The 24124-nt window shown below is 36.1% G+C and overlaps 3 protein-coding genes and 1 long non-coding RNA gene across 10 annotated transcripts; 1 reads left to right on the forward strand and 3 right to left on the reverse strand.

Moving 5' to 3' along the window:
- Positions 1-141: 141 nt before the first annotated feature.
- Positions 142-14525, reverse strand: LOC105687539 (aldehyde dehydrogenase, dimeric NADP-preferring-like). Of its 6 annotated transcripts, none has more exons than XM_012403276.3 (13): positions 14374-14525; positions 13458-13644; positions 5490-5530; positions 4794-4937; positions 4616-4711; positions 4303-4524; positions 4037-4200; positions 3716-3946; positions 3426-3626; positions 2499-2614; positions 2111-2246; positions 1877-2030; positions 142-935 (listed from the first exon to the last, which is right to left on the reverse strand). In XM_012403276.3, the coding sequence occupies exons 1-13, from the start codon at positions 14374-14376 to the stop codon at positions 912-914; spliced, it is 1719 nt and encodes a 572-aa protein (XP_012258699.3). In that variant the 5' UTR covers positions 14377-14525; the 3' UTR covers positions 142-911. The 6 variants fall into 6 exon arrangements, with proteins under 6 accessions (XP_012258699.3, XP_020708937.2, XP_012258698.3 ...); XM_020853278.2 differs by lacking the exon at positions 14374-14525 and adding an exon at positions 13728-13868; XM_012403275.3 differs by lacking the exons at positions 2499-2614; positions 14374-14525 and adding exons at positions 3138-3253; positions 13725-13864.
- Positions 7315-11273, reverse strand: LOC105687538 (aldehyde dehydrogenase, dimeric NADP-preferring-like). Of its 2 annotated transcripts, XM_020853275.2 has the most exons (12): positions 11050-11273; positions 10069-10100; positions 9837-9980; positions 9646-9741; positions 9356-9577; positions 9101-9264; positions 8759-8989; positions 8494-8694; positions 8300-8415; positions 7856-7991; positions 7619-7772; positions 7315-7456 (listed from the first exon to the last, which is right to left on the reverse strand). In XM_020853275.2, the coding sequence occupies exons 1-12, from the start codon at positions 11201-11203 to the stop codon at positions 7433-7435; spliced, it is 1674 nt and encodes a 557-aa protein (XP_020708934.2). In that variant the 5' UTR covers positions 11204-11273; the 3' UTR covers positions 7315-7432. The 2 variants fall into 2 exon arrangements, with proteins under 2 accessions (XP_020708934.2, XP_048510031.1); XM_048654074.1 differs by lacking the exon at positions 10069-10100 and having other exon boundaries at positions 11050-11067.
- On the forward strand, positions 10894-11604 carry LOC125500633. Its single transcript, XR_007278055.1, has 2 exons — positions 10894-11036; positions 11113-11604. It is a non-coding gene; the product is annotated as an uncharacterized LOC125500633 (long non-coding RNA).
- A 1167-nt stretch (positions 14526-15692) lies between the features above and the next one.
- LOC105687609 (putative glycerol kinase 5) lies at positions 15693-23867 on the reverse strand. Its single transcript, XM_012403396.3, has 12 exons — positions 23730-23867; positions 21718-21811; positions 21531-21630; positions 21258-21417; positions 17925-18039; positions 17641-17834; positions 17361-17487; positions 17193-17297; positions 17016-17110; positions 16770-16933; positions 16533-16666; positions 15693-16422 (listed from the first exon to the last, which is right to left on the reverse strand). The coding sequence occupies exons 1-12, from the start codon at positions 23838-23840 to the stop codon at positions 16280-16282; spliced, it is 1542 nt and encodes a 513-aa protein (XP_012258819.2). The 5' UTR covers positions 23841-23867; the 3' UTR covers positions 15693-16279.
- Positions 23868-24124: the final 257 nt, after the last annotated feature.

Raw genomic sequence — 24124 nt, forward strand, 5'->3', positions numbered from 1 at the left:
GGAAATCATTTCTTTTACTTTTACTCCAGGGATAATTTCTGTTTCCGATTTTATTTTTGAATAATTTCTGATTTCGTACTCATCTCATCATCCCGTTTCATCTTATGTGATAAGCAGAAAAATAAATGGTAAATCCAAGTATAAAATTAACAAAAAAATTTAATTTTCACTATACTTACAGCCCGTTCCAGAAATCATTCAAGAAAATAATAGCAACAATATTAATAATAATAATATTAATAATAATAATAATAACAATAACAGAAAATTTGACCAGGGTACAAATCATTATTACAACGATCGTATTATTTCATCCGTCGATAATTAAATATACTTAAATAATGAAAGTTACAGTAATTTTGTGATGTGGTGAACGGTAAAGTTCATAGCATAAAATATATGTATATATGTACATTCGGTTAATTATCAAATGAAAAATTACAAAGACCTATAACAAATTAAAAGAATAGACAAATAAATTTCACTTAATACATACGAATAAAATAGTGTAAAATAATATTACACGATAACAACGTGTCATTTCAATGAAGAATCAATCGGTTTTATGATGTTGCTCATACAATTGGTTGTTCTTTGATGAAAAAAGAGAACAGATACCATGCATTCACATCTCATATTTATGAGATGGAACGATCGATTGGAATCGGACTCCGCATTTTGTAATTTTTCGTCGATATATTAGCATCCGTGTAACATGATTGTGGGTATAAGAGAAGGCGAAATATTTTGGTATAATCCTTTATAGTATCAAAAATACTAGTCTTTTCACGTGAGAGTGCGTACGATTGTGAGAGCCTTAGAAACGAGGTCGAGTTACTCGTTGAATAATCCGTAAATATTAGGAATATAGCTAACCACGAGTAAAGAACGCTGCTTCTTCGATGATAAATTTATTCTTCATCACCGCTGTAGTGCTGAAAATAAATGTACATTTGCGGATAAGTTAGAGGTCTGCAAGGTTGGAACAACGTAACTTCTACCGTCCACCTTAATGATCTGTTGCTGTTAATGATAAGTCCCGCGGTATGGATTATGAATTTCGAAATTAAAAAGGGTGAAAGGTCGCTGGTCACAGTATCAAACTGAATGATGTACATTTTGAATACGAGGAAATTTATTATCACAATAGTTACAGTTCTTGAATGATGTGACCGTGAGATTTGTCTCGAACAAAAGTATGTTTGTGTATAATGTACCTTAATACTATAGAAAACCGTCCTGATGGCAAGTTGTGCGTATACAATGTATGTACGTTAAAGCTATCCGGGAGTGTAACGCATAGAAATTTATACACGCATGTATCGTACATTCTTAGAACTTTCATCTGCGTTAGCGAATAATAGACTTTCGAAATTTCATTTTGGAAGACATGAGCGTCATGTATAGAGGTCAACGTAGTACTTTGATTTTTGGGAAAATATCGCTGATTTTTTTAATGCCACAAAACGCACCGGGAAGAATCAATACTCATTTTCAATTGGAAGACTGATGGTAGTCGCAGAAACCATGTCTAAGTAACTATAAGACTGACTGTATAATTGTCGCGCTACTCGTTTCAAGTTATTGATGACTTGCTAATGAATTTTATTGCTCGCATTTTTCATTTTGATAAAGTTAGAAAATTTAACAAAATGAAAATGTAGAGGATAAAATGAAATCACAATTACATGAAGAGTATAGAGATATCTCACCTACTAAGTATAATAAACTATCATAATACTGCAATAACGACAGAAAAAAAAAATCACTGTTATTCGGATGAGTGCGCATGAATTTGATGATACATAATGATTAGTCCTATATCATCATTGAATAATGTAACGGTTTAAATTTGCGGAGACTTGATAGAATGTACCTTGAGAGCTGCTTTAAAACCAATAGTAACAAGAATTCCTAAGCCAAACATTATAGCATGGGGCAAGTATTTTATTCCAGGGATATCTGGCCTCTTTGCCGTCAAAAAGTTGAGCAGTTTGAGCTTGTTGTCTGTGTAGGGAGGATAGCGACAGCTGAAATCATCATGGTAATAAAAATATGTCAAAACATTAGAAGAATAGTATTGAAGATAAATGATAATATTTATACTCACGACGAGATGGCTTCTCCCAAACCATTGAATGATTTTATAAGAGCACCTTTTTTGTGCACAAATGTATCAAAAGTGTACTTTCCATGGTAGTTTCCCATACCAGAGCTTCCAACTCCGCCAAATGGCAATGTTTCAACTAAATCACAAGATAGTCTAATAGTTAGTGATACTCGTTATTGTTAGTGAAAAATAAAATATTGAGAATCGAAGATATGTATGAATAAGATGAAATTTAATACAGTGTGAAATCAAAGATTCTCCCCAAATCAAACAAAGTAGAAGAAAAGTGAAAAGAAAGAATCCAGTAATATAAAACTAGCATGCCTGGATGAATGACTGTAGAAAATGACCCCTAGGCCGTGATAGATTTTGAGAATAATTTTAATACCTGCAAGGTGTAAGACAGTTTCGTTCACACAGACACCACCGCTACTTGTGTTTTCCAAAATCAAAGACACATCTGCTTTATTGTCGCTAAATATATACATCGCCAATGGCTTCTCCCTGCACCACACAATGCAATCGAGAAAAACTGTTATCATTCAAGTCCTTTTCATATACAGAGATATAAACAATACAATGAGATGCTTTGAACACTGTAAGAACCTCATACAACACAATGGAAATGGAAATTAAATAAGATCAGTCATACTCATAAAAAGAATAACTTAGGAAAAAAACATCTGAAATAATTCGTATGCTTACTCCCAACTAAATGAAAAAAAAAACATGCCCCTGTAACTTGTTGCAACCAATCTGTTAATATAATACAAGATGGTTGGATTTGATTTGTACAAGATTCAAGACATGCACGATTGAAGGATTCGTTAGCTGAAACTTTGTACAGTTTTGCATGTAGTACATCTCACCCATAAAGAGAGATAAGAAATTACGAAAGCTGAGAATCCCTGTAGTGTACTACCGAGTAATTTGCTAATTTTTATATTTTATGGAAATCAACAGAGAGAACCAATTCCCGAAAATAAGTGTGGACATTTGCCCAGACTTGCAGCTATTCCGCACTCACCAGCAAATTGCACCACCACATCATTAACGCAAAGACTACCACTCTGCGTCTGACCTATCAATAAATCTTGAATTTTTTTGTCCTTGCAGAATAGGTACAAGGTGAGAGGGGATGGGCTAAATATAAAAAATAAAATTTAACTCGCTCCTAGCTAATTATATACCGTACAATAAAAACTTCAACTGAGTAAGAAGAAAAATCAACAAAGTATTCAAAATTCAAATGTTGAAATTTACTATTGCACTACTTCTTTGGAGCTATAATGTTAAGCAAAAACTTGAAACTTACCGGCTATTCACGAACTTAATAGCTTCATAGGCATTGGAAATGGTAACAATTGGCAAAATTGGTCCGAATATTTCCTCACGCATGATTGGGTCTGTAGCTTTAACATCAACCAATATTGTTGGTGCAATGAATTTTTCAGCAGCATCTGTTTCTCCGCCAATAGCCACTTTACCATTTCCGGACAGGAAACTGACTAGACGTCTAGGAAATGGAATAATTGCTTTAAAATTAGACTATTATCAATAAGATGCATACACAGTTTTATTTCTAATGTGATAAAAAAAACTTACTGAAAATGACGATCACTGACGATCCGAGGAAGATCTGGGCTTTCTTTTGGGTTTTCTCCATACCATGTCTTTAGTACCTTCTTTGCTTCTAGCAGAATTTTGTCTTGAATTTCAGGGGTACACAACACATAGTCAGGAGCTACACAGGTCTGACCAGCATTAATAAACTTTCCCCACAAAAGCCGCTTGACACTTATAGGGATATCTGCAGTGCTATCTATGTAAACTGGGCTAAAAAAAATTGCTTTGTTATACTTGCTGCTATGCTCAATGCATCCGATCAGATTATGTGATGTATTGAAAAATTTTGTAATCATAAACCTTTTTCCACCAAGCTCAAGGGTCACCGGAGTCAAGTGTTTGTTGGCAGCATCTCGAACTATTTTTCCAACTGATGTTGATCCCGTGTAAAAAATATAGTCAAACCTTTCCTTTAACAGCTCTGTTGTCTCATTAACACCACCCAATAGTATTTGACAGCAATCCTAAGACATTCAGACTTGAAATAAAAGGGCAATTGGAATTTGTACATAACACCAATTCAAACTAGTACACTTGAAGTGAATTCACAGATTTTTCTGACATACATTGTCTAAATATTTTGGGACTAATTCAGCAATTATTTTCGCACATGACTGAGCAACCTCTGAAGGTTTAAGGATAACACAGTTTCCAGCAGCAATAGCACCCATCATGGGAACCAATGAAAGTTGGATAGGATAATTCCATGCCCCTATTACGAGCACTACTCCATATGGATCTTTAAATATTTTGACCTCATCCAAAATATTGACAAGTCCTTTTGGTGGCTGAAAAGTATTTTGATACATTGAGCATGACTTCAGGTTGAATGTAAAAAATAGCTTAGGAGCTCTAACTGGGAGGATTAAAAAAAACTACCTTTTCAGGTGATGTCCATTCTTTCAAGTTTTCAATCATATGTAAAGTCTCATTTTTTGTAAATTGCAACTCCAGAACAACGTTTTCATACTTGCACTGTAATAAATATAAGGAGTAAGTTTGAAAAGAGAAGAAGCAAATAGAGTGGCAAAAGTATGACCATGAACATATTACATACACGCCTCAAATCTGCTGTAAGAGCTGCATGCAACAATGATAGATTTTCATCAATCATTCGCACAAATGCCTTCAGTTGCCTCAGCCTCCACTCCAATGGGCGTGTTTTGCCACTTAAAAATGCATCACGCGATTTTTGTACAATCTGAAAAATAAAGATTACAACTTCCCACAAAAAATTTCCAGCAAAAAAATGAATGACTTTTAATAATGATTAAACAGTTTGCTGGACAAAAGATTAATGTAAAGGCTCCTTATCCAACCTGTGCTCAGAAGCACTATGGTTAAATCTTAGCTTTTACTGGTGAATTCAAATCGGAGCAGCATATACTTGACACTAAAAGGTCTTTTAATGGAAATCTTGAACCTTGATCCCGGCTTCACTTGGCACTCATCTCATTTACATGTTCATACACGATGTTTCATCAGATATACAAAATCCTTGCTGCTATCACGTAATATTAATTGAGTTGCTTCAGTAAAATGCTAATAGATTAAACTTTGCAAAAGCTATCTATATAAATGGACAGAATTTTATGCACTGTCATTTGTATGATTTCAAACAAAAATTCTTTATTTGGAATGAGTGAAGATCGATTTTAGATAACTTGAGAACAAGAAACTTTAGAAGAGACCTTCAAGTCACCACGGTTGATACCACTAATTGCTACTAATAAAAAAAAAATGGGGAACTTACATCAGCGTAGTTGGACATTGTTGAATTTTCGTTTACGAGAGCTGAAACGAGAAAAATTGAAATAAAAAACGTTAGTAATTCAAGAGTGAATTTATGAATCTTATCAGGACTGATAAGGAATAACAGGACACACAAAAAAAATAAAGTGTGGGTTTGACAGTACGCGAAAATCTGTTAAGTATGATAGAAGTAAAAAAATTAATTTCCACTTTCACTTGATGGGGCTTATGTCACTTATCAATAATCCTTAGTTCAATGGACTGATAAATTACAAGGGAGATTATCTTATCAGCACTGTAATACGTTAACCTCAAATGTTCAGTAAATTGTTAACTTATTTTCGTTAGTCACTCGAGAATTACAAAGCACAATTTGACTCTAAAAAATATGGGTGGAGTACGTATAAACGAGGGATAATAGCTGTTTGGTCAAACTTATTATTTATACACATGACGACTCTCGCTCACCAGTAACAACACGCGAGTATGTGAATTGTCAAACGCGGTACTCGCCCTGCTTGACGTTTGTCACTGTTGTGTGCTGCGTAACAGCGAGATGATGGGACCCGATTTCCCCCTCTCTTTCAAAGTCCAGTTCACATAAAGTAATCAGAAGCTACGTGCGGTAGATAATTATATTGTAATAATATTCCATGTTGCGATATACGTGATTTCATAAATAATTCAATCATATTCCACTTGATCCTTTGTATGCTATTTGCCAGAAATTTTTGAAGCAAAAACATTTCAAGTTTCGACTATTTCTCACGAACCAGCCGACCTTTCGTGCGTGGCACTTGCACTTTGGATCCACGATCCAAGATATCTTCTGATAATGGTATTGGAATCACTTGCATGAAAACGAAGACCAACAACAGGACAAAAATAATACCGCCTTGTTAAGTATGCAGTTACAAGAGGATGTTATTATCCAAACGTTTGTTGAAAAATGAAATGTTGTTTTTAACATGCACCTGATTCAGTGTGAATTGGTCGAAAAATTTTATCGCTTTTGATCTATAGTAGTTCCAGATTACCGTATCGGTCTGTGAACGTTGTCGTAACTTGATACCATAAACAGAGATTAATTTACGAGTCAGGTCCAAATGATTATAAAAACACATAGTTCTTTCTACGATATTCAAATCTGTAACAATTATCACAATAGGCCATCACTGATCATTTATCTTTGCATCTTCACCTACTTATTTCTTCACCATATTACGTTCGCTCGACGAATATTTCGAAAAAAATTTGTTGTGGACGACAATCGGAAGCTGGTCCTACAACGCGATATTATTCCACAATTTATGGAATTAAATTCGAATAATTGTAGTCAAAACTAGATGTAAACATCTAATCATGTGCAACTCGCTGAAAAGGAGAAATTATGAATCATTTCCCCACACGCGAGCGTAATTTCGCAGGAAGTTTGTACAACTCGTTCATGTAATAAAATATAAATATATACATACATATAGAATACAGTGCGTTAGATAATTACCGTTTATTACAGTTAATTGTAAATTCAATAAGGATTCAGTCACCCATACTACACAGGGCGTTATGGTCGCGTTGGTACTGCCATAGATATATTGGTACTGCTATGCTGCTATGATCGTTTTTTCGGGCTTTCATTTATGAATTATACGTTTGAATAAATATGACTCGCACTTTCTTACGTGAGCAGCTATCGATGAACGCGATATTTTTTCTTGCACGTGATTGATGACCATGTATTTTTTAATTCATTTTTCTTTTATACGAAATGTTGTAGTGCTCTAATGCGGTATCACGTTCGTGAGTCAATAAAATAAGAACATATATTTACAGGTCAAGAATTTTAATTACGTGCAATCCAACGATAAACACGTTAAATTGAAATTAATAAGTTGCAAAGGTTAATTGACGTTCCATTGTTGATTATACTTTTTTCATTGAAAATCAGTCTTCACCATTAGCATAGTTCTGAAAAATAAAAAAAACTTTAAATTGCATAATCACGATATCTAGGCTTAAGATTGTTTAAGTGTTCTGAAATCGAATCTGGCGATCTTTGAGATAAAATTCCGTTGTTACGTATCTGTACGAGCCAATATGAATCCTCAAAGTTTCTTTAATAATGCTTGCCTTCAGTGCCTCTTGAAATCCAATTGAAGAAAAAAATCCAAGCACAAACACCAGAACGTAGGGCAGATATTTTGAACCTGGAATCTCTGGTAGCCCTCTCAGCGACATTAACAATAATCTAGTTTTCAAATCCGTATTAGGAGGGTATCGAACTCTGAAAGAATATGAGGCTTATATAACGAACTCTTGAAAAAAATGAAAAGAAATTAAGAAAACCGATGACAAATCGACACTTACGAACCGACTGCTTCTATCATTCCATTAAACGATTTTATGATCGCACTTTTCTTATGCACGAATGCATCAAAAGTGTACTTTCCATGATAAGACCCCATGCCAGATGCACCTACTCCGCCAAATGGGAGCGTTTCAACTGAATGATTGAATCATACAATTTCTTTCAGGGTTATTACGAAAGTTTAAAACGATGGGAAATTAAGCAGATATATGGTCAGTTAGAAAATAAAGACTATCTTGGCCAGTGTGATATTTGATAGTCGAAAGAAAGTGGCTAAGGTCCCGCTTTCTAATTGGATAGGCATATAGAAACACCCATTTTTAGAATGGTTCAAGTCGATGTAATGATACGGATTCTATGATAAATACCTGAATTGGAAAATGCGGAAATGATGTGTCGAATAAATTTTCAATGTAATAAAGACGCATGTTCAGAATTTATACCTGCAACCTGTAAAACTGCTTCGTTAACGCAGACGCCACCGGAACTTGTGTTCTCCAAAATGAAATCCACGTCATCTTTTATCTTGCTAAATATGTAGAACGCGAGTGGCTTTTCCCTGCAGCATAATAAGCAAGAGAACGCCGTAACTCTACGTTTTATTTCGTAATCGCGGGTTCCTTAATCACAATCTTACCGACTATTAATAAATTCTACGGCCTTGTAAACGTTGGATATGGTGACTACTGGCAAAATCGGCCCAAATATTTCATCGCACATAACCGGATCCGTAGGTTTCACATTAATCAGTACAGTTGGTGCGATATATCTTTCCGAAGCATCCGATTCGCCCCCAATGGCTATTTCACCATTTCCAGAAAGAAAGCCAACCAACCGTCTGGAGAAATTGGGAGATATTAAAAATGAGCGGTGAAATATTTTCCTACGAGATAAAGACTCACTGAAAGTGACGATCGGTGATGATGCGAGCGATGTATGGACTAATTTTTGGATCATCGCCGTACCATTCCTTGATAACTTTTCTAATCTCATTTAAAATTAACTCCTGGACCTCAATGGTGCACAAGATGTAATCTGGAGCGATACAAGTCTGTCCAGCGTTCAGCATTTTACCCCATAAAACTCTTCTGGCAGTTATCGAAATGTCGGCAGAGCTGTCTATGTAAACCGGACTAAAAGGAAGAGGCTCGAATCAATTATACTTGCAAAAGCATTACGCATTCAGTTTATGGACTATAATTATCACATCGAATCGCTTCGGAAGCAGCTGCAATTGTGCCAACCTTTTTCCACCAAGTTCAAGGGTCACCGGAGTTAAAAATTTGTTCGAAGCTTCGCGAATTATTTTACCAACCGGTGTCGAACCGGTGTAAAAAATATAATCAAATCTTTGCTTCAACAGCTCTGTTGTTTCGGGAATCCCTCCCAAAAGCACTTTACAGCATTCCTAAATTTAAATCATCGATTTTCTTACGATTTATAACAACCTCATATCACAATTTCTTCTGCAATAATCGAAAATCGATTTTCAAGCTCACATTGTCAATGTATTTCGGTACCAATTGTGCTATAACTTTCGCAGTTGCCTGGGCCACTTCCGAAGGTTTGAGAACAACGCAGTTTCCGGCAGCCAGTGCGCCCATCATCGGAATCAGCGAAAGCTGAAGGGGGAAATTCCACGTTCCCATTACAAGCACAACACCGTAGGGATCGTTGAAAATTTTCAGCGAGTCAAACATGGTCGCGAGACTCCTGGGTGCCTAAAATAAATCAACAATGATCAACGACAACGTGAGCTAATAATTCAAGAGGGAAAAAGTTAGAGTACCATTTCAGGGGCTGACCATTCTGCTAAGTGAGCGAGCATTTCTGAAGTCGCATTATTTATGAACGTGAACTCCAAGATGTTATTTTCATTTTTGCACTGAAATGAAGTTTTTTTTTTTTATCTTTTACGAAAGAACAGTGTGAATATATAATATGTAAAATTATTATGCGACTAAAAACAGCTTTGCACACTCGTCCCAAGTCGGCTGTGAGTGCAGCATGAAGTTCTGGCAAATTTTCATCTATCATTTTTAAAAGCGCCTTCAATTGCGTCTTCCTCCACTCCAACGGGCGAGTTTTTCCGGTATAAAATGTGGCTCGTAATCTCTGTATAAGCTGAAAAATTAAATCTACTAGTCTATATACTTTCACAATTTTTTTCGTTATGAGATTTGATTCTATTTAAGGAAACTGAAGAACTTACATCTCCATAGTTAGATGTTGTCAAGTTTCCATCTGCAGTTAAATAAAATTGGTATGCAATTATTCATTCGTTTTTTTTTGTTTTTTTTTATTCTCATTCTCTGCAGAACACGCTTATGAGGCACAGTGTAAATGCATGAATTTTGTGAAACATAGCTAATTATAACCACTTGATCCTTGAGTTCCTCGTTTCAATTGAATTAAATACGCACAACGTTTTACAGCGTGAAAAATAAAAAAATAAAAAACATGAAGATTGTATCGAGGTAATAAACAATTTTTTCAAGGGGCTGAATCATTTACGCATCTACATACGTGATGCCGATAAAGATTCTACAAATGAAAGAAAATTAACGAAATTTCATCGATCGCCTTGGTGAAACATTCACGTGTATTTATAGCACATGCACGTGTTGTCAATGTCAATTAGCATTCTTCTTTATTGCACGACGATACGAAGAGTTAATATAAATTATTGTGAAACTACGGTGTAATTTTCGGTAATTTAACAGTATCACCGATTCAGGTGTATATATTCTATCTATCTCGGGCAAAGGCCAGGGCCACGTACTTCTCCACATGTAGACACAATATAATGCCATAAAGTAATAAGAGAAGAAGAAAAAAAAATAAGTCTAATCGCTTCTCAGCACCACGACCAACGCTTAAATTGCCCCAGGCCTCTTCAACTAATTGATAATACAGCGCGATATACCTATGTTCGCGCAGTGTTTCGTATTACTACGTTTTACCAACTTGGATTTAATTACATAGTTGTAAACGATAGAGATATGTATCCACGTGAAGGAAGGGAACAGATTATTATTTCTCCAACAAAATAAAATATAACGTTTTTCACTATTTGTATAGCTGCATAGATTCTTGTTATAGTTATGGTGAGTATAGTATAATGTGAAATTTTGTTCGAAAGAGAAAAATTAAGCGAGTGAAATGAAGTTAATTTTCAAGGTGAGTATCTCACCATTGTGATTCTGGCGAGAACGGTCACGGTCAGAAAGAGATGATTCCACCGAAATCTTTACAGCATCTCGTGACCTTTCGACGTATGCAGTTGAGCTGCTACGGATCACATTGCTCGCACCGATTGGATGCGACAAATGATGTTTTATCGACATTTTATATTGAGATATAACTGTAATTCTCAGTGCCAAAAAAATAACTCAAGGTTTGCGATATCAAAATTGAAATTCCCAATGATATTGCAGATGCGAAAATTTCATACGCCTTTAATAAAGAATTAATACATTTATACCACGCATTTTACGTAAGCCCTGTAAAAAGTTGTCGGTTATATATTAACATACACGTTTAATAGATAGCTTCGTGTATAATGTTTTTAATAATTATTAATCACAAACGATGTGACGCGTTTGCTTGTATCCCGCGTTTACGAAAATTACAACACGGAGACTTCCAGTCATCCGGCTATGCGTGTAGAGATGTTCGAGTTGAAAACATTCTCTCAAATTTATAGGGTTATCGAAGAGAAACATAAAAACTTGTAGAAAAAATAAAAGACTTCGTTCGATTAATAAAAATTGAATTGAAAATGTTATTTGTACCGAACTAAGTATAGAGGTGTTTCGTTTTTACACTTTACAGAATTATCTGCTCGTAGTCGAATTGTATGAAGTATACATACGTCCTCCAAGATCGGATATTTGTAGTTAAAATTATTTCGCACCTCGCTCAATGATCGATGATACGATTAATCTGATAAACGTGCACCGTAAATCAGGAGCGACGTATCGGAAAAATCCTTGAAAATTCCAAGTCACTCTTTTTGGTTGTCAAGTAAATAAAACAGGTTTGAAAAACACCCTGTCAGGTGCAAGTCAGAATACCAACAATTTACGCCTCGAGCAGAAAAGAATAAGTAAAAAAAGGAATGAAAAAAGATTATTTATGCCTGTGAGAACGGAGGCTATATCAACATCTGTACATACGTAGAAGTTGAACTAAATTACTGCGTAAACTCTATTTGGTCTTTGTCAGTTATGAAGTCTCCTCGTATTACGTCTGTATAATTTGAACTTTTTTCTTTTAATAATCAGAAGCTTCCCAGCCCCCATGAAGTTACCGATTCTTACTCGACGTTTGGATATGGATTTATTTCTTCCCTTGGACAGAAAGTGGATGAAAAATTTGTGAAAATTGAACAGGCTGAATTAGTTGTATGGTTCATACTTACCTACCTTTTGCGTATACCTACCTTATGATCAGTTTCTCGTTTGAGATGAACACCGGTTGGATAACATTTTTCAAATAAATCACACGATCGTGACTGGTTGCTGGTTCAAACAGACCTTTGACTTTCACTTGCTATAATTTCAATTCCACGAGATTTTGTACGGCGTTTTCACCGTACGATTATGTGAGTAACGAATTTCGTAGATGATCGCATCGGATTTTTTAAACCGATTTTTTTTATATTTATGGCATTCAAATGTATGTAGGAAAATTAATTTATCTTCGGCGAATTCACACGTGCTGCTGGTCTCACATCTACCTCAGATTATTCAATGTTCAAGCGACGCTCTTTCATACCATAGTTAGAAGCTAACGTATCTGAATACAAGAGTCCTTGTACTATCACAACCTTTTAGCAAGTCTACGCGAATTTAGCTAAGTTTTGAGTTTAGAAATGTTAGCAAAAATTGTTACCGATTCAAATACGCAGTCATCCCTGAGTTTTCGGAAATTGTATTTCATTTGCTATAATAGCAAGTAGCAGCCTTGAACTTGCGAATGGTTACGAATCACCAAACTTAAACGACTCTCAGGCTGATTATGCATGAAAGAAAAAACTGTACGAGAAATAAAAGACTTGGCGAATTCTCGAAATCTGCATACCGATCGAATAAAAATCACTAACTGTATTAGGTGTATTAGGGATATCGCCTGAAGGCGCAAAAGTTGAATATCGACAGATCATCTGCGTGCAATATAAATAGAGAGAGAGAGTGTACTTTTACTATATTCATTTTTAGCTATTCAATGAGACTACGAGTATTATTATACAACCGCAGAGTTCGTTGACTTCAAATTGAAACAATTAAATTTCAGTATCTCCCACAAATTAATCATTTTAATATAATAGAATGAATTTTGTGGTAGATATTTCTTTCGCGGGGGTAACTTGATTCACTGCTGAGGCATCAAATTTACATTATAATTGTATCAGTAGCGCAAAGAATTGCCGATTTTGCATAATATCGATATTACAATCGACATGTTAATTAATTACGGGTTAATCACATTTCCACTATCTTAAAGTTATCTGGTTGTTATATTTTTTGCTGCGTTTAAGCTCACGTTTCGTGAGATTAAATATTTAGGAGCTAACGAGCGTAAGAATTAAATACTCACATTGAGGACTGTTGACTTGATCGACAGGTGCGGGCTTGGGTGAGGTGAGATTCACTATGCAGTCATTTGAATTTTTTTCGCGATTTACTTCTTCGTTGTAACGTATTTCGCTTGTCAAATAATTTATCGGACGATCAAAGTCAACTACCGATAAATCGACTACGGTACTTTCAGAGGTAGTCTGAGTCTGTAAAATTATTTACTTTTCAGTATAACTTTTCACGATAGAAAATTCATCATACAATACAATTTACGAATTATAAATACCACCATTATAATTTTTGCCAATCGCCTATTATGTTATCATACACCCTTGAAGAGACTGAATGATATACAAAGAACAGCTACTACATACGTATGGGGAATAAACTTAATCTCATGCTCATGATTCAACGGCTGGATATCAACTGTACACCCGAGAATTTTGAAGTAGCCTAGGTAACCACTAGCATCCATGGACCTCAAGTAGCGACCTTGCGAAGATCATGTTTCATAATTTGAATTTACAATAACTCGCTTACCTATATAAACTCCTCGAGCAACAGGTAATGTTGAATGCGGTAAAAGAATTTAGATCGAATTGTATGCACCGCACGTGCGATAATTAATTCAAGTGCGCGTACTGATTTATTTTATTTTATAGAATAATCAGATCGATTCCATTATCTCACATCGTTATCTTCTATATAACTATTTGTCGCACCCCATCCCTGCTTGTAATCTGATTTAGTTAAAGTTACGAGTAACTTAGATAACTCCATTATACAAACTGGTATAAATTAGAAAGTCTTTCCCCATGCTGTAGTATAGCAACCGCTCTTATATCACATAATATCCCATTTTTATAAATTTCCTATATATTTTTTTTTTCAATTCTGTACAGATTCTCTGAAGTATAATCGGAATGTTAACTTACCATGCTTACGCCGGCAGGTACAAATCGCTACTATACGTCGGATCGATATAATGGTCAGCAGAGTATGTGTGAACGTTTATTCTGTGAACGTAGAACTGCGAGTGTCGTGTAACACTATACGTAATGTAAACGTTCACTGGTTGAAACAACTACACTGAAAACTGCGAGGCTTGATGGTGAGAGTAATGCTGCATTGCACCTTTGTACGATGCACGTATAACACATGGAGTATACGAAGAAGAAATATTATCCAGCTTAGTTTTAAGCACACCGGGAGAAGAAACCACTTTCTGTTCATTGGCGGATCTATGCGTTGCGGAATAATTTGAAAACCAATCGCACGTTAATGTCGGGGATCGGGTGGATTGCTACACGAGAGATCGGCTCCGGGCAAAACTCGATCATCGATGCCCAGTGGTTTCGAAATCTTGCACCTTGAGAAGCTGGATAAGCAGCTCAACTGCAGGGGACTCGAAATGGCACAGCTTCCAGTTTAATTGACCTTAAAATTTCCATGATACAGGTTTTGGACGAGGTCGTCGACTTGCAAGAATGCTCGTCGCCTGTAGGTCAATTAATGAGAATAACTAAAAAAAAGTAGGGCTGACGCATTGTTGGTGCATCCAGAAATTTAAAAAATCTTTGATGACTGAAATATGTTAATTTGCTGTTAAAAAAAAAAAATTCATTCAAAATAAATAACTACAATTCGTCGTACGTTTCTACAATATGCGTACACGTTATCAAATAGCAACGAAACGTATGAAAGCAAACCTGCTCTTCATTGAAGTTCCAAGTGGGAATTCCTGTTTCAGATTCTGATTTTATAATTCTCCGCATTAGCGACATGAGAATCTCTTTCGCTGTCACACCCGATCTCCGTCATTCATTCATCGATATGTTGTCCATAATGAATCTGGATTCTTATCCATAAAGTTCCAATGATACAGGAGATCGACTCGATGATCTTTCTATAATCTGATCGATCAATTTATTGATCGCCCTAGAGAGTCGGTCATTTTCAAACCTTTTTCAGAATTCAAATATGTTGTTCTGCCGAATTCCCATATGAATTATTTCAATACAATATAGAACCATTATATCCATGATAGAACGGAATGCAAATGACAGCCAGCTCCAGCTCTTATATGCGTTCAAAAGATATTAAGTTCGGCTACGTGTATAGAATTCATAATTGATCGATGGTGTGGTGATGATGTAATTCTGAAAAAGATAAGCTTGCGATCCATGGAGATATAGGACTAATAATTGAGCGACATTCGTTGGGTTAACTTCTACTGCAGAATCCGAAGTAGCTGTAATTTTCAACAATTTATTAACAACATGTATTTGGCGTAAAAAAATATTTATATTTAAGATTTTACGTTGTTATGAATGATATTACTCTTCAACGGAACCTCTAAATACGTATTATCGATATCTGCGATTATGATATCTCACGTTTAAGCCGTAACTGATATGTTATGCTCCCTTTCATTAATATCATTGATTTTATCGAAAGGCACTAAAACAGATAAGCTGCAGTGCCAAATATAACGTAATATAGACAAGGGTACATTATTTTTTTGGTAAAATATTCTTCATTAGTCGAATATTCATGCAGCCTATAGTCATTGAGCAGCCCTATCGTACCTATGTATTGAACCTAGCATCGATAGTTGTAATGCAATACCATAATTATATGCAATTTTACATTTATTCCTAATAAATCGTAATATGATGGGAAAATACTGCTTTTACTGCTCAGCAGCAAATGTATGAAAAAATATTTTATTCGCCTAGTTCCATTGCGCCTGTAGCGTTAATGATTCGCAGGAGGTTGAGTCAGTCTTGAACCTTTACAGAGGCGGCGAGAAATTGGGTTCCATTGTCGTTTGATCGAAGGTCAGTACCAATCCTTAAAACGTTCAACTGCCTTGCGCCATTGTTTTATTGTCGATTGGTAATTTAGCTGCACGTCAGGTCTCGGAATGAACACTTTCTCTACTTGACGAAATTTGAGCAGTTCTTCTCTAGTTTTCCAGACACCTGAAAATCAAAGATATCTCCGCGTAGAAACATTCGACAAGAAAACATTGTAATCAAGTCTTTTTTTCACCGATTAAGAGTTAATAAAGGTCGAGATTTTTATTGTTTACCGCTGGACAAGCCCGCCAAAAAAGCAACACCTAGTATAGACATTTCGGAGCTTGTTGCGCGCTCGACTTTTAAACCAGTCAAATCAGCGAGGAGCTGCATCATGAATCCGTTTCTAGAAACACCACCGTCAACTCTGAAAACAAGTTTATGGATCGATAATATTTTTCACGTATCTGCGGTGGATTATTTTTAAAAAATGAACAACTGGCGAAAAAATTCTATAACTTTTTTCCCACCTTATTGTATGATACGAGAATTTAGTTTCCTGCTGTAGAGACTCGTAGATTAAAATTATTCTGAACACGAGACTTTCCAATATCGAACGAGCCAAATTCGCTCTACTTGAGGTGGGTTTTACTCCGAGGAAACCCGCAGCTGCAGTTTGGTCATTGATGGGTGCCTGATCATTAATTGAGATTAGATAACTGATAACTCAATAGTTAATTAATAAATAAATGCGAATTCTGCATCCCAAAACTTACTTGCAGCCCGCTGAATGCCGGGACAAAATAAACCCCGTCGGAATCTTGGACAGACTTTGCCAAATCAGATGTTTCGGAAGGTTGATCAACAATCCCTGTGAATGTCAACAATTAAAGTTAAACTCTAAAGCGCACCCATCAAGTCTGTACCAAAATTCAATTAAGATTAAAACCAACCAATGGATTTAGCCCAATCAATCAGCGATCCCGTGTCATTTGAAGCACCTTCGACAACGTAGACAATTTCCGTGCCTATCCGCCATCCCACGAGGGGATATAATCCTACGAAACGGTGTGAAAATATATTTCCAAACGAATATTGGATATCACGCCGAAGATACTCACCAGTTATCGAAGCATGGGGTTCGTCGCCCGTGTTCACGTTTACAAAAGTACCAGTTCCCATGGTCACCTTCAAATCTCCTGGCTGAAAACTTGTCGAACCAAAGAGAGAAGCAGCTTGATCTGCCATCTTCGTGGGAAAAATTGAAAAATTGATAAAAATGAAGTGATATTTTTGGCGGAGCTTTTTTTCCATCGTATCACATTTGGGTAATGAAATTCTGATTTTGCAGAGTATCGTTTCATTCCTTTGTCACAATGATATATCAATGAATGTGCTTACCGAGCATCGGATTGGAATTTCAGCTCCAAATAAACTCTTGGGAATTATACCGAGATTTCCCGCAGTGTCCACTACTTCAGGGAAAATCTTTAACGGCAATTTAAACATTTTGATTGCCCAGCTAGCCCATTGCATAGTGAATGGGTCGAAGAGTCCCGTGGCGGAGGCACTGGATGCATCAGTTATATGTTTGCCTGGATTTACAAATCGAAGTCGGGTAGTACGACACGAGACTAATTTCATTTGGAATGTGAAATTAAGTGAATAATGATGTGATAATAAACCTGTTAATTTATAGAGAAGCCAGCAATCTACCCCTCCGTAAAGTGCTTTGCCCCCTGTCGCAGCCTCTTTCAGTCCTGGTACATGGTGTAGTGCCCACATCAATCTAAGAGTAGTCTGCAAAATAATCCCTTTCCTAATAAACATGGAGAACGTAAACCGACCTCGGGAACACGAATCCGTTGGCCAGATTGAGCCACGAATTTTTCCGACCAAATTATCTCAGTTTCTTTGCACCAAAAAGTGAAGAATTGGCGATAACTCGATCGAAATATTCGAATTTCTCGGTTTACGAGGGGGCCGGAGCTTATCTGGAGTCAGGTAGCCAGGGGCGCGCGGTTTGTTGTGGGGCGTCACCTCTGCTCAGCCCTGAAGGTGACGACTCACAACAAAGTGCTACGCTGCTAGCTACGCTGACTCCAGCAAAGCTCAGGTTTGCTGGTGAATTGAAGAATTCGAATATTTCGACCCATGCATGGATTGCGACGATTCGAAGGGGTCTACGGCTAAAACCGAACGATATGTCTTATAATTTTTCTGCTCCCAACAGCGAATAATCGATGATTACTCGATCGATTGCACGAGTGGATGATTTTAGCTTTCAGATTTGGATTTCAGAGCTGATTATACGTGAGATTCCCCCTGAAAAGCCAAAAAAAAAAATCGATTTTTGGGCAAAAAGTAAAGTAGTTTGAAAATCGATTGTATTACACTTTTCTGGCGTATTTCGACCTCAGGAATCCGAATCTGGAAGAAAAATTTATCTATCTCTAAAATTGACTGAGTTATCGCCAATTTTCAGCTTTTTGGGGTCAAAAATGAAAAATTTATTTTATATGCTAATCTTATGTAAATTGAGCTCAGAAATCCGAATCCGAAAGAAAAATTGATCTATCTTGAAAAATGACCGAGTTATCCTTATTTTTTCGCATTTTTTGGTACAAATTTGAGGATATCTCGAAGGGAAAAAATCGTAGCTCAATTTGGCTTTCGGATTCGTGTTCCTGAGGTCAAAATACGTAAGAAAAGCATCATTTGATCAATTCCAAAAAATAAAAATTTTTGGTCAAAATTTGAAAAAATCGTAAGGGGTACCCCTTGGAAAAATCTCAAATTTTGGCCAAAAATTTTTATTTTCAAAAATTGATCGTATGGCATTTTTCTTATGTATTTTGACCTCAGGAACACGAATCCGTCATCCAAATTGAGCTACGATTTTTTCCCTTCGAGATATCCTCAAATTTGTACCAAAAAATGCGGAAAAATGGGGATAACTCGGTCATTTTTGCAGATGGATCAATTTTTCTTTCGGATTCGGATTCCTGAGCTCAAATTACATTGATATAGACTAAAAACTCAATTTTTTATTTTTGACCCCGAAAAGCTGAAAATTGGCGATAACTCGGTCAATTTTAGAGATAGATCAATTTTTCTTCCAGATTCAGTTTCCTAAGGTCGAAATACGTCAGAAAAGTGCCATATGATCAATTTTGAAAGATAAAAAAATTTTGGATTTTTTCGATTTTTGGGCCAAAAATGAAGCATTTTTAAAATCGATCGTACATCGCTTTTCCAACGTGAAATGACCCCGGTAACATAAATCCGTTGAGCAAAATTGAGCTACGATTTTTTCCTATCGAGATACCTTTATTTCTCTGCCCCAAAAAGTGAAAAATTAGTGAAACCCAAAAGCCTTTTTTAATCAGAGCTCTCATCTCTCGTGCATTATGCATCTTCCGAAATTCACGATTTTTACATAAACAAAAATTTGGATGTTTATTTCCTCAATGAAAGCTCATTCTAGGGAACACATTAATAGACGTTAAGATGTTTAGTTTAAGACAAATTTTGCAGGAAAAAATGTTCACATTTTTAGTGTCAACGCAAAATCCATGACCACAAAAATACGTCTCGAAACTTTGAATTTCATCACCAAATTCCGAAAATGCGTTGAAGAGATATAGTGAAAAACGTATCAGCCAACGAAAACGTGATGGCAGGTTACGTGGCTCAAGATTTCATATTTTAGCGCGTTGCGCTCGAGCGCTCTGGACGTTGTTCGTATTCCTACCACTCGGCAGCGTCTATCGCCTCGCGCTCGCCAAGTCTTCTCGCTACCGAAAAGAAACCTGAGAAGAATGACCCGGAACGCAATCGGTGCACCTGTGGCGAGCCCCGGCTCCGCTGTAGAAAAAGGTGAATCTGTATCGCCTTTTCCAATTCCCTATTCGTACATGTGCGTCAACCAATTTCGTGGCCGGCACGTGCCATCTGTCTAAGTTAATTTATGGCCTTTGACTGATGATGTGGTGTGAAATCACTGCCTCATTTTTTTTCTAGAGGTGTGAAATCACTGCCCTTATTTATACTTGCTCCTATTGTAAGCAGGTGTCAGACAAGCCGTCTAGACTTGATAAAGATCTTGTTCACACCTCATCAATCCCCCCTTTGATCCACCTGATTGGCAGCGTCCCTTTGCGGTAATTCTGCGAATTCTATGTAACCGCAACCATTTAAAAAAATATATATGTGAAAATTTAACAGTCATATATATATGGTTCAGAGTATACTGAGAAAGATCAATTCTGTCGAATTCTGCTATACTGAAGCATAAGTCTGTAGTCCAGAATCAGAGTCACCAAGTGTACAAAATAAAAAAAATAAAAAATTTTTTTTTCTGTAGATTGCGTTAGTACACGTTAGGAGAGGGAGTAAAAGACATCATTCGTTCATTTTCGAACTCAGTTAAGGCAATTTCTTTGTTTCAAAATAACTAATATTTGAATTATATTTTTGTATCAAAACGGGCGGTCCATCACCAACACCTGTTATTCCAAAACGAAAAAATTGAGATATCCTGATTTAAGCTCAAATTAAGGAGGGACACCCTCGTAACCTCAGTTACAAAAAATGTTGATGATTTTTTACCTCAAAAATTGAAAAAATTTCAAGTGGGTATACCTTAGATTTTTTACCATTTTGGGGATTAAAATCAACACTCCTTCAAATAGTATTCCATCGGGTGTTCTTACGTACAATTTCGAACTCAAGAATCCGAATCTACAAACTATATTGGCCTGTCAATTGGAATGATTAGAAAAAGATTTCAACATATATTGTAACGATATTGATGTACACGAATTATCATTTATCGTCAAACAATTTCTGACTCCAGTCAGGCAGTTCAATCATGAATAAAGAAACATGCAACAATATTGGGATCAAGAATAGCCATACCTCCTTGACCCTATGCCAACGCCTGAGTTTGGGATAGGATAGGGTTTGGGATGACAACTGATAATTGATTGTGATTGAAAAAACTATGGTATCCTCACCTGAGTATTCATTAGCTTGATGACACTGCCAGCTAGAAATCTTTTACTACCAGAAAGCATGTAAAGTAAGTGGGCGCTAGTACGCAGCCCTTTCATTGTTAGAGACGAATTCCATTCTTTCACCATTAGATCCGCCCTCAGGTCTTTCCAAGTGATGAAACTATACGACGAGCACATAATTAGAAGAATAATGGAAACAATTTACAATCATCGGATCGCCAGCAGCGCACTGCGCACGCAAGGGAAAATTATAATTTATTAGCCAAGACCTACTTGTGATAATGTTTACCAGTGTCGGGATTCCATGTCGTGAAACTACCCCGTTGAGTCGATATACCGAGACAAGTGATTTGGTTCGCTTGTAGATTTGCATCTAGAACGAGACAGGTCCACCGACCATCGCACATAATTCATACCTTTCGAAAATATGTGGTCAGGCGGATATTCGATCGAATCTTACCTCGCAAAGCATCTTTCATCACTTGGAGTATACTTTCCCATAAATGATCGGGATCGATCTCTACGTATCCGGGTTTCGGATAGATAAGCTCCACCTGTCGAATAATTATTTCGTATTACAATTGTCTAGACTGCTGCTAAAGGTTTATTTTAATATTATTATATTGTTATTATTTTTTTTGTTAGTGAGAGTCAAATTAATTCACTTCGTTTTAAATTCTCTATTTAGTTGACCACGAGAATCCCGCTGAATAATTGTATTCTTATGCTTATTTATTCGAAACCGGTCTACAATTTCGGTATAACGGAACAGAAACTGCTTCCTGTTTTGTACAGCGTTAAAGGGAAATCAGGATTTTTGTCAACGATCCGTAATGTGAGTTGAAATACTAGTTTGATATCTGATCCGAGAGATCGTTCGTGTGGGATGTACCGTACAAAAAACCATTTCATAACAAACTACTTTCATCCATATTCCATCGCATCAGTTCTGTATAAGTATAGTAAGCCCGTTTCGGTATATGATACGAACAATTTCTAAATTCATAAACGCTTATACCATTACAGTTTCGAACTGGCATCTCGCTATAGGAGGTATATTTTACATAAACGAATGTCCGAAAATTCACCTCATTTTATTATAAGAAATTCTGATACTCATACAAATTTAATTCCACTTAAAATTTATTACAGTTTTTATTCGCGTATATAGTTGAGATCTGAAGTTCATACGAGTATAATAAGATAGCACGATCAGGCTATAATCACGTAATTATATCGCGAGGATTATTTCCGCAGACATGTCGTTGTTACGTAAAGAATTTAAATTAGAAATCCTCAATTTTATGGTGAACATTAGATAATACGAGCATAAATACATCTGTGATACAAGGTTCTATATCATACCTATAGACGTTATAATTGCAGAATAAAAATATCCGTTTAGGTGGTTCGACGTTAATACGTCTATGAATTACGTAATTCAATAAATTGAGAGCGGAGAATATTCGTTCAGCAGTACAGGAGTATTACTCGGCTTTATTGAGGCGAATGAAGGCGCTTGTAGCCTAGATACATTATACGATCGGAAAAAACGTATGAAAAACGTTAGCGTAGAGCAAGTGAGAAGACGTCTAGTTATTCGGCTTTGTTGTTATAAATTAATTGAGATCTGTACCTTTGAGTATAAATTACATACGTTATATACTCTTGAGTCCTATATAGAACATGTTTAAAGGATCGTAGAATTTTAAACGCGTCACGAATATAATGTAAATGCGATAGCCACGGTAAAAAGGAATCAATTGTTCTGGAAACGATAACCGAAAACAGTCTGGCAATGTTTAACACTTGTTATAAAATGTGCTAACTGAACAACAATAATAAAATGTCTAGCCGCGTGCACTTAAAACGCTATATTGGTAATGTTGTCTTGTAACGCGACAACATCACTTACAGTAAATGCATGTTTTTTTGTAATACAAAGGACTTGATAACTGCACACCTCTTTCTCGTATAACCATCGTTTCAATTAATAAATGGAATTTACTCCATCGAGTACAAAGTGCATTCCACATTTCTTATACATCATATGCAAAGTCTAATTATTTTTTTTTCCAAGAACAATTCATCCATAATTAATACACTGTACAGAGAAATACATATCTATTATATACTTGTATTAGAAATTCTAAGGCGTTGCTCAAAATTCTAAGTGACTCGCATTTATAACTCATCGTACTATTTCGACTCCACACTGATAAGGTGGCCCGGATAACATTGGAGCAAGTATATTGCGGTTAGCATTTTATTTTAATTCGTCAACATACGATAGCTGATGATTGATAATTTATAGATCACAATTTCTGTGTGCAATAATTACATAACGAATACGTATAAAATCTAGTTTAAATATATTGGAGCATCGGATGAATCTTTCTATAGCGATTTCTGTTCAAATAATTAGTGATTGATTATTCTGTCGTATTATTAATGCAGGTGTAATTATCAAACCTTTGTCGATGAGGTGCCAATGGTGGTTGCATTATTGTCAAGAATATGACAACGAACAGTAGTAGTTCCAACATCGAGAGCAGCAATGTAGCTTATTGTTGAAGCTGCCATTTCGTATTCTAATTGTCAACTTGAATTTTTAAATTTTCAAATGATTAGGCGCGTCGGAATGAGGCCAAATAGTACGGTTTTTGCTCGCCAGGCAGTTCGTGTTTTAGTATTCGTAAAATCGCACAATTCCTAATGCATCTATGGATGTGTTTTGTGACCGAAGGTATTAGATCAGTACTGTCACTACAGTCGTAACCACTTGTAACACAATTTGTGACTTATGTCATTCTTCATTCGCGCCGGACGGACATTTGAGCATATTAAACGACATGGTGTGAGTGAAC

Source organism: Athalia rosae, chromosome 4 (assembly GCF_917208135.1).
Source record: "Athalia rosae chromosome 4, iyAthRosa1.1, whole genome shotgun sequence".
In the NCBI taxonomy this organism is placed as follows: domain Eukaryota; kingdom Metazoa; phylum Arthropoda; class Insecta; order Hymenoptera; family Athaliidae; genus Athalia; species Athalia rosae.

Coding starts and splice junctions, on each gene's coding strand:
- LOC105687609 (XM_012403396.3), bottom strand. CDS start 23,840: ATGGCAGCTTCAACAATAAGCTACATTGCTGCTCTCGATGTTGGAACT. Junction 21,631..21,717: donor GATGAAAGATGCTTTGCGAG/GTAAGATTCGAT, acceptor GTCTCGTTCTAG/ATGCAAATCTACAAGCGAAC. Junction 17,111..17,192: donor TGATTGGGCTAAATCCATTG/GTTGGTTTTAAT, acceptor TGACATTCACAG/GGATTGTTGATCAACCTTCC.
- LOC105687538 (XM_020853275.2), bottom strand. CDS start 11,203: ATGTCGATAAAACATCATTTGTCGCATCCAATCGGTGCGAGCAATGTG. Junction 9,981..10,068: donor CAACATCTAACTATGGAGAT/GTAAGTTCTTCA, acceptor TTAATTTTTCAG/CTTATACAGAGATTACGAGC. Junction 7,773..7,855: donor ATGATAGAAGCAGTCGGTTC/GTAAGTGTCGAT, acceptor ATATTCTTTCAG/AGTTCGATACCCTCCTAATA.
- LOC105687539 (XM_012403275.3), bottom strand. Junction 4,712..4,793: donor TTACAGCAGATTTGAGGCGT/GTATGTAATATG, acceptor TATTTATTACAG/TGCAAGTATGAAAACGTTGT. Junction 3,947..4,036: donor CTTGAGCTTGGTGGAAAAAG/GTTTATGATTAC, acceptor AATTTTTTTTAG/CCCAGTTTACATAGATAGCA.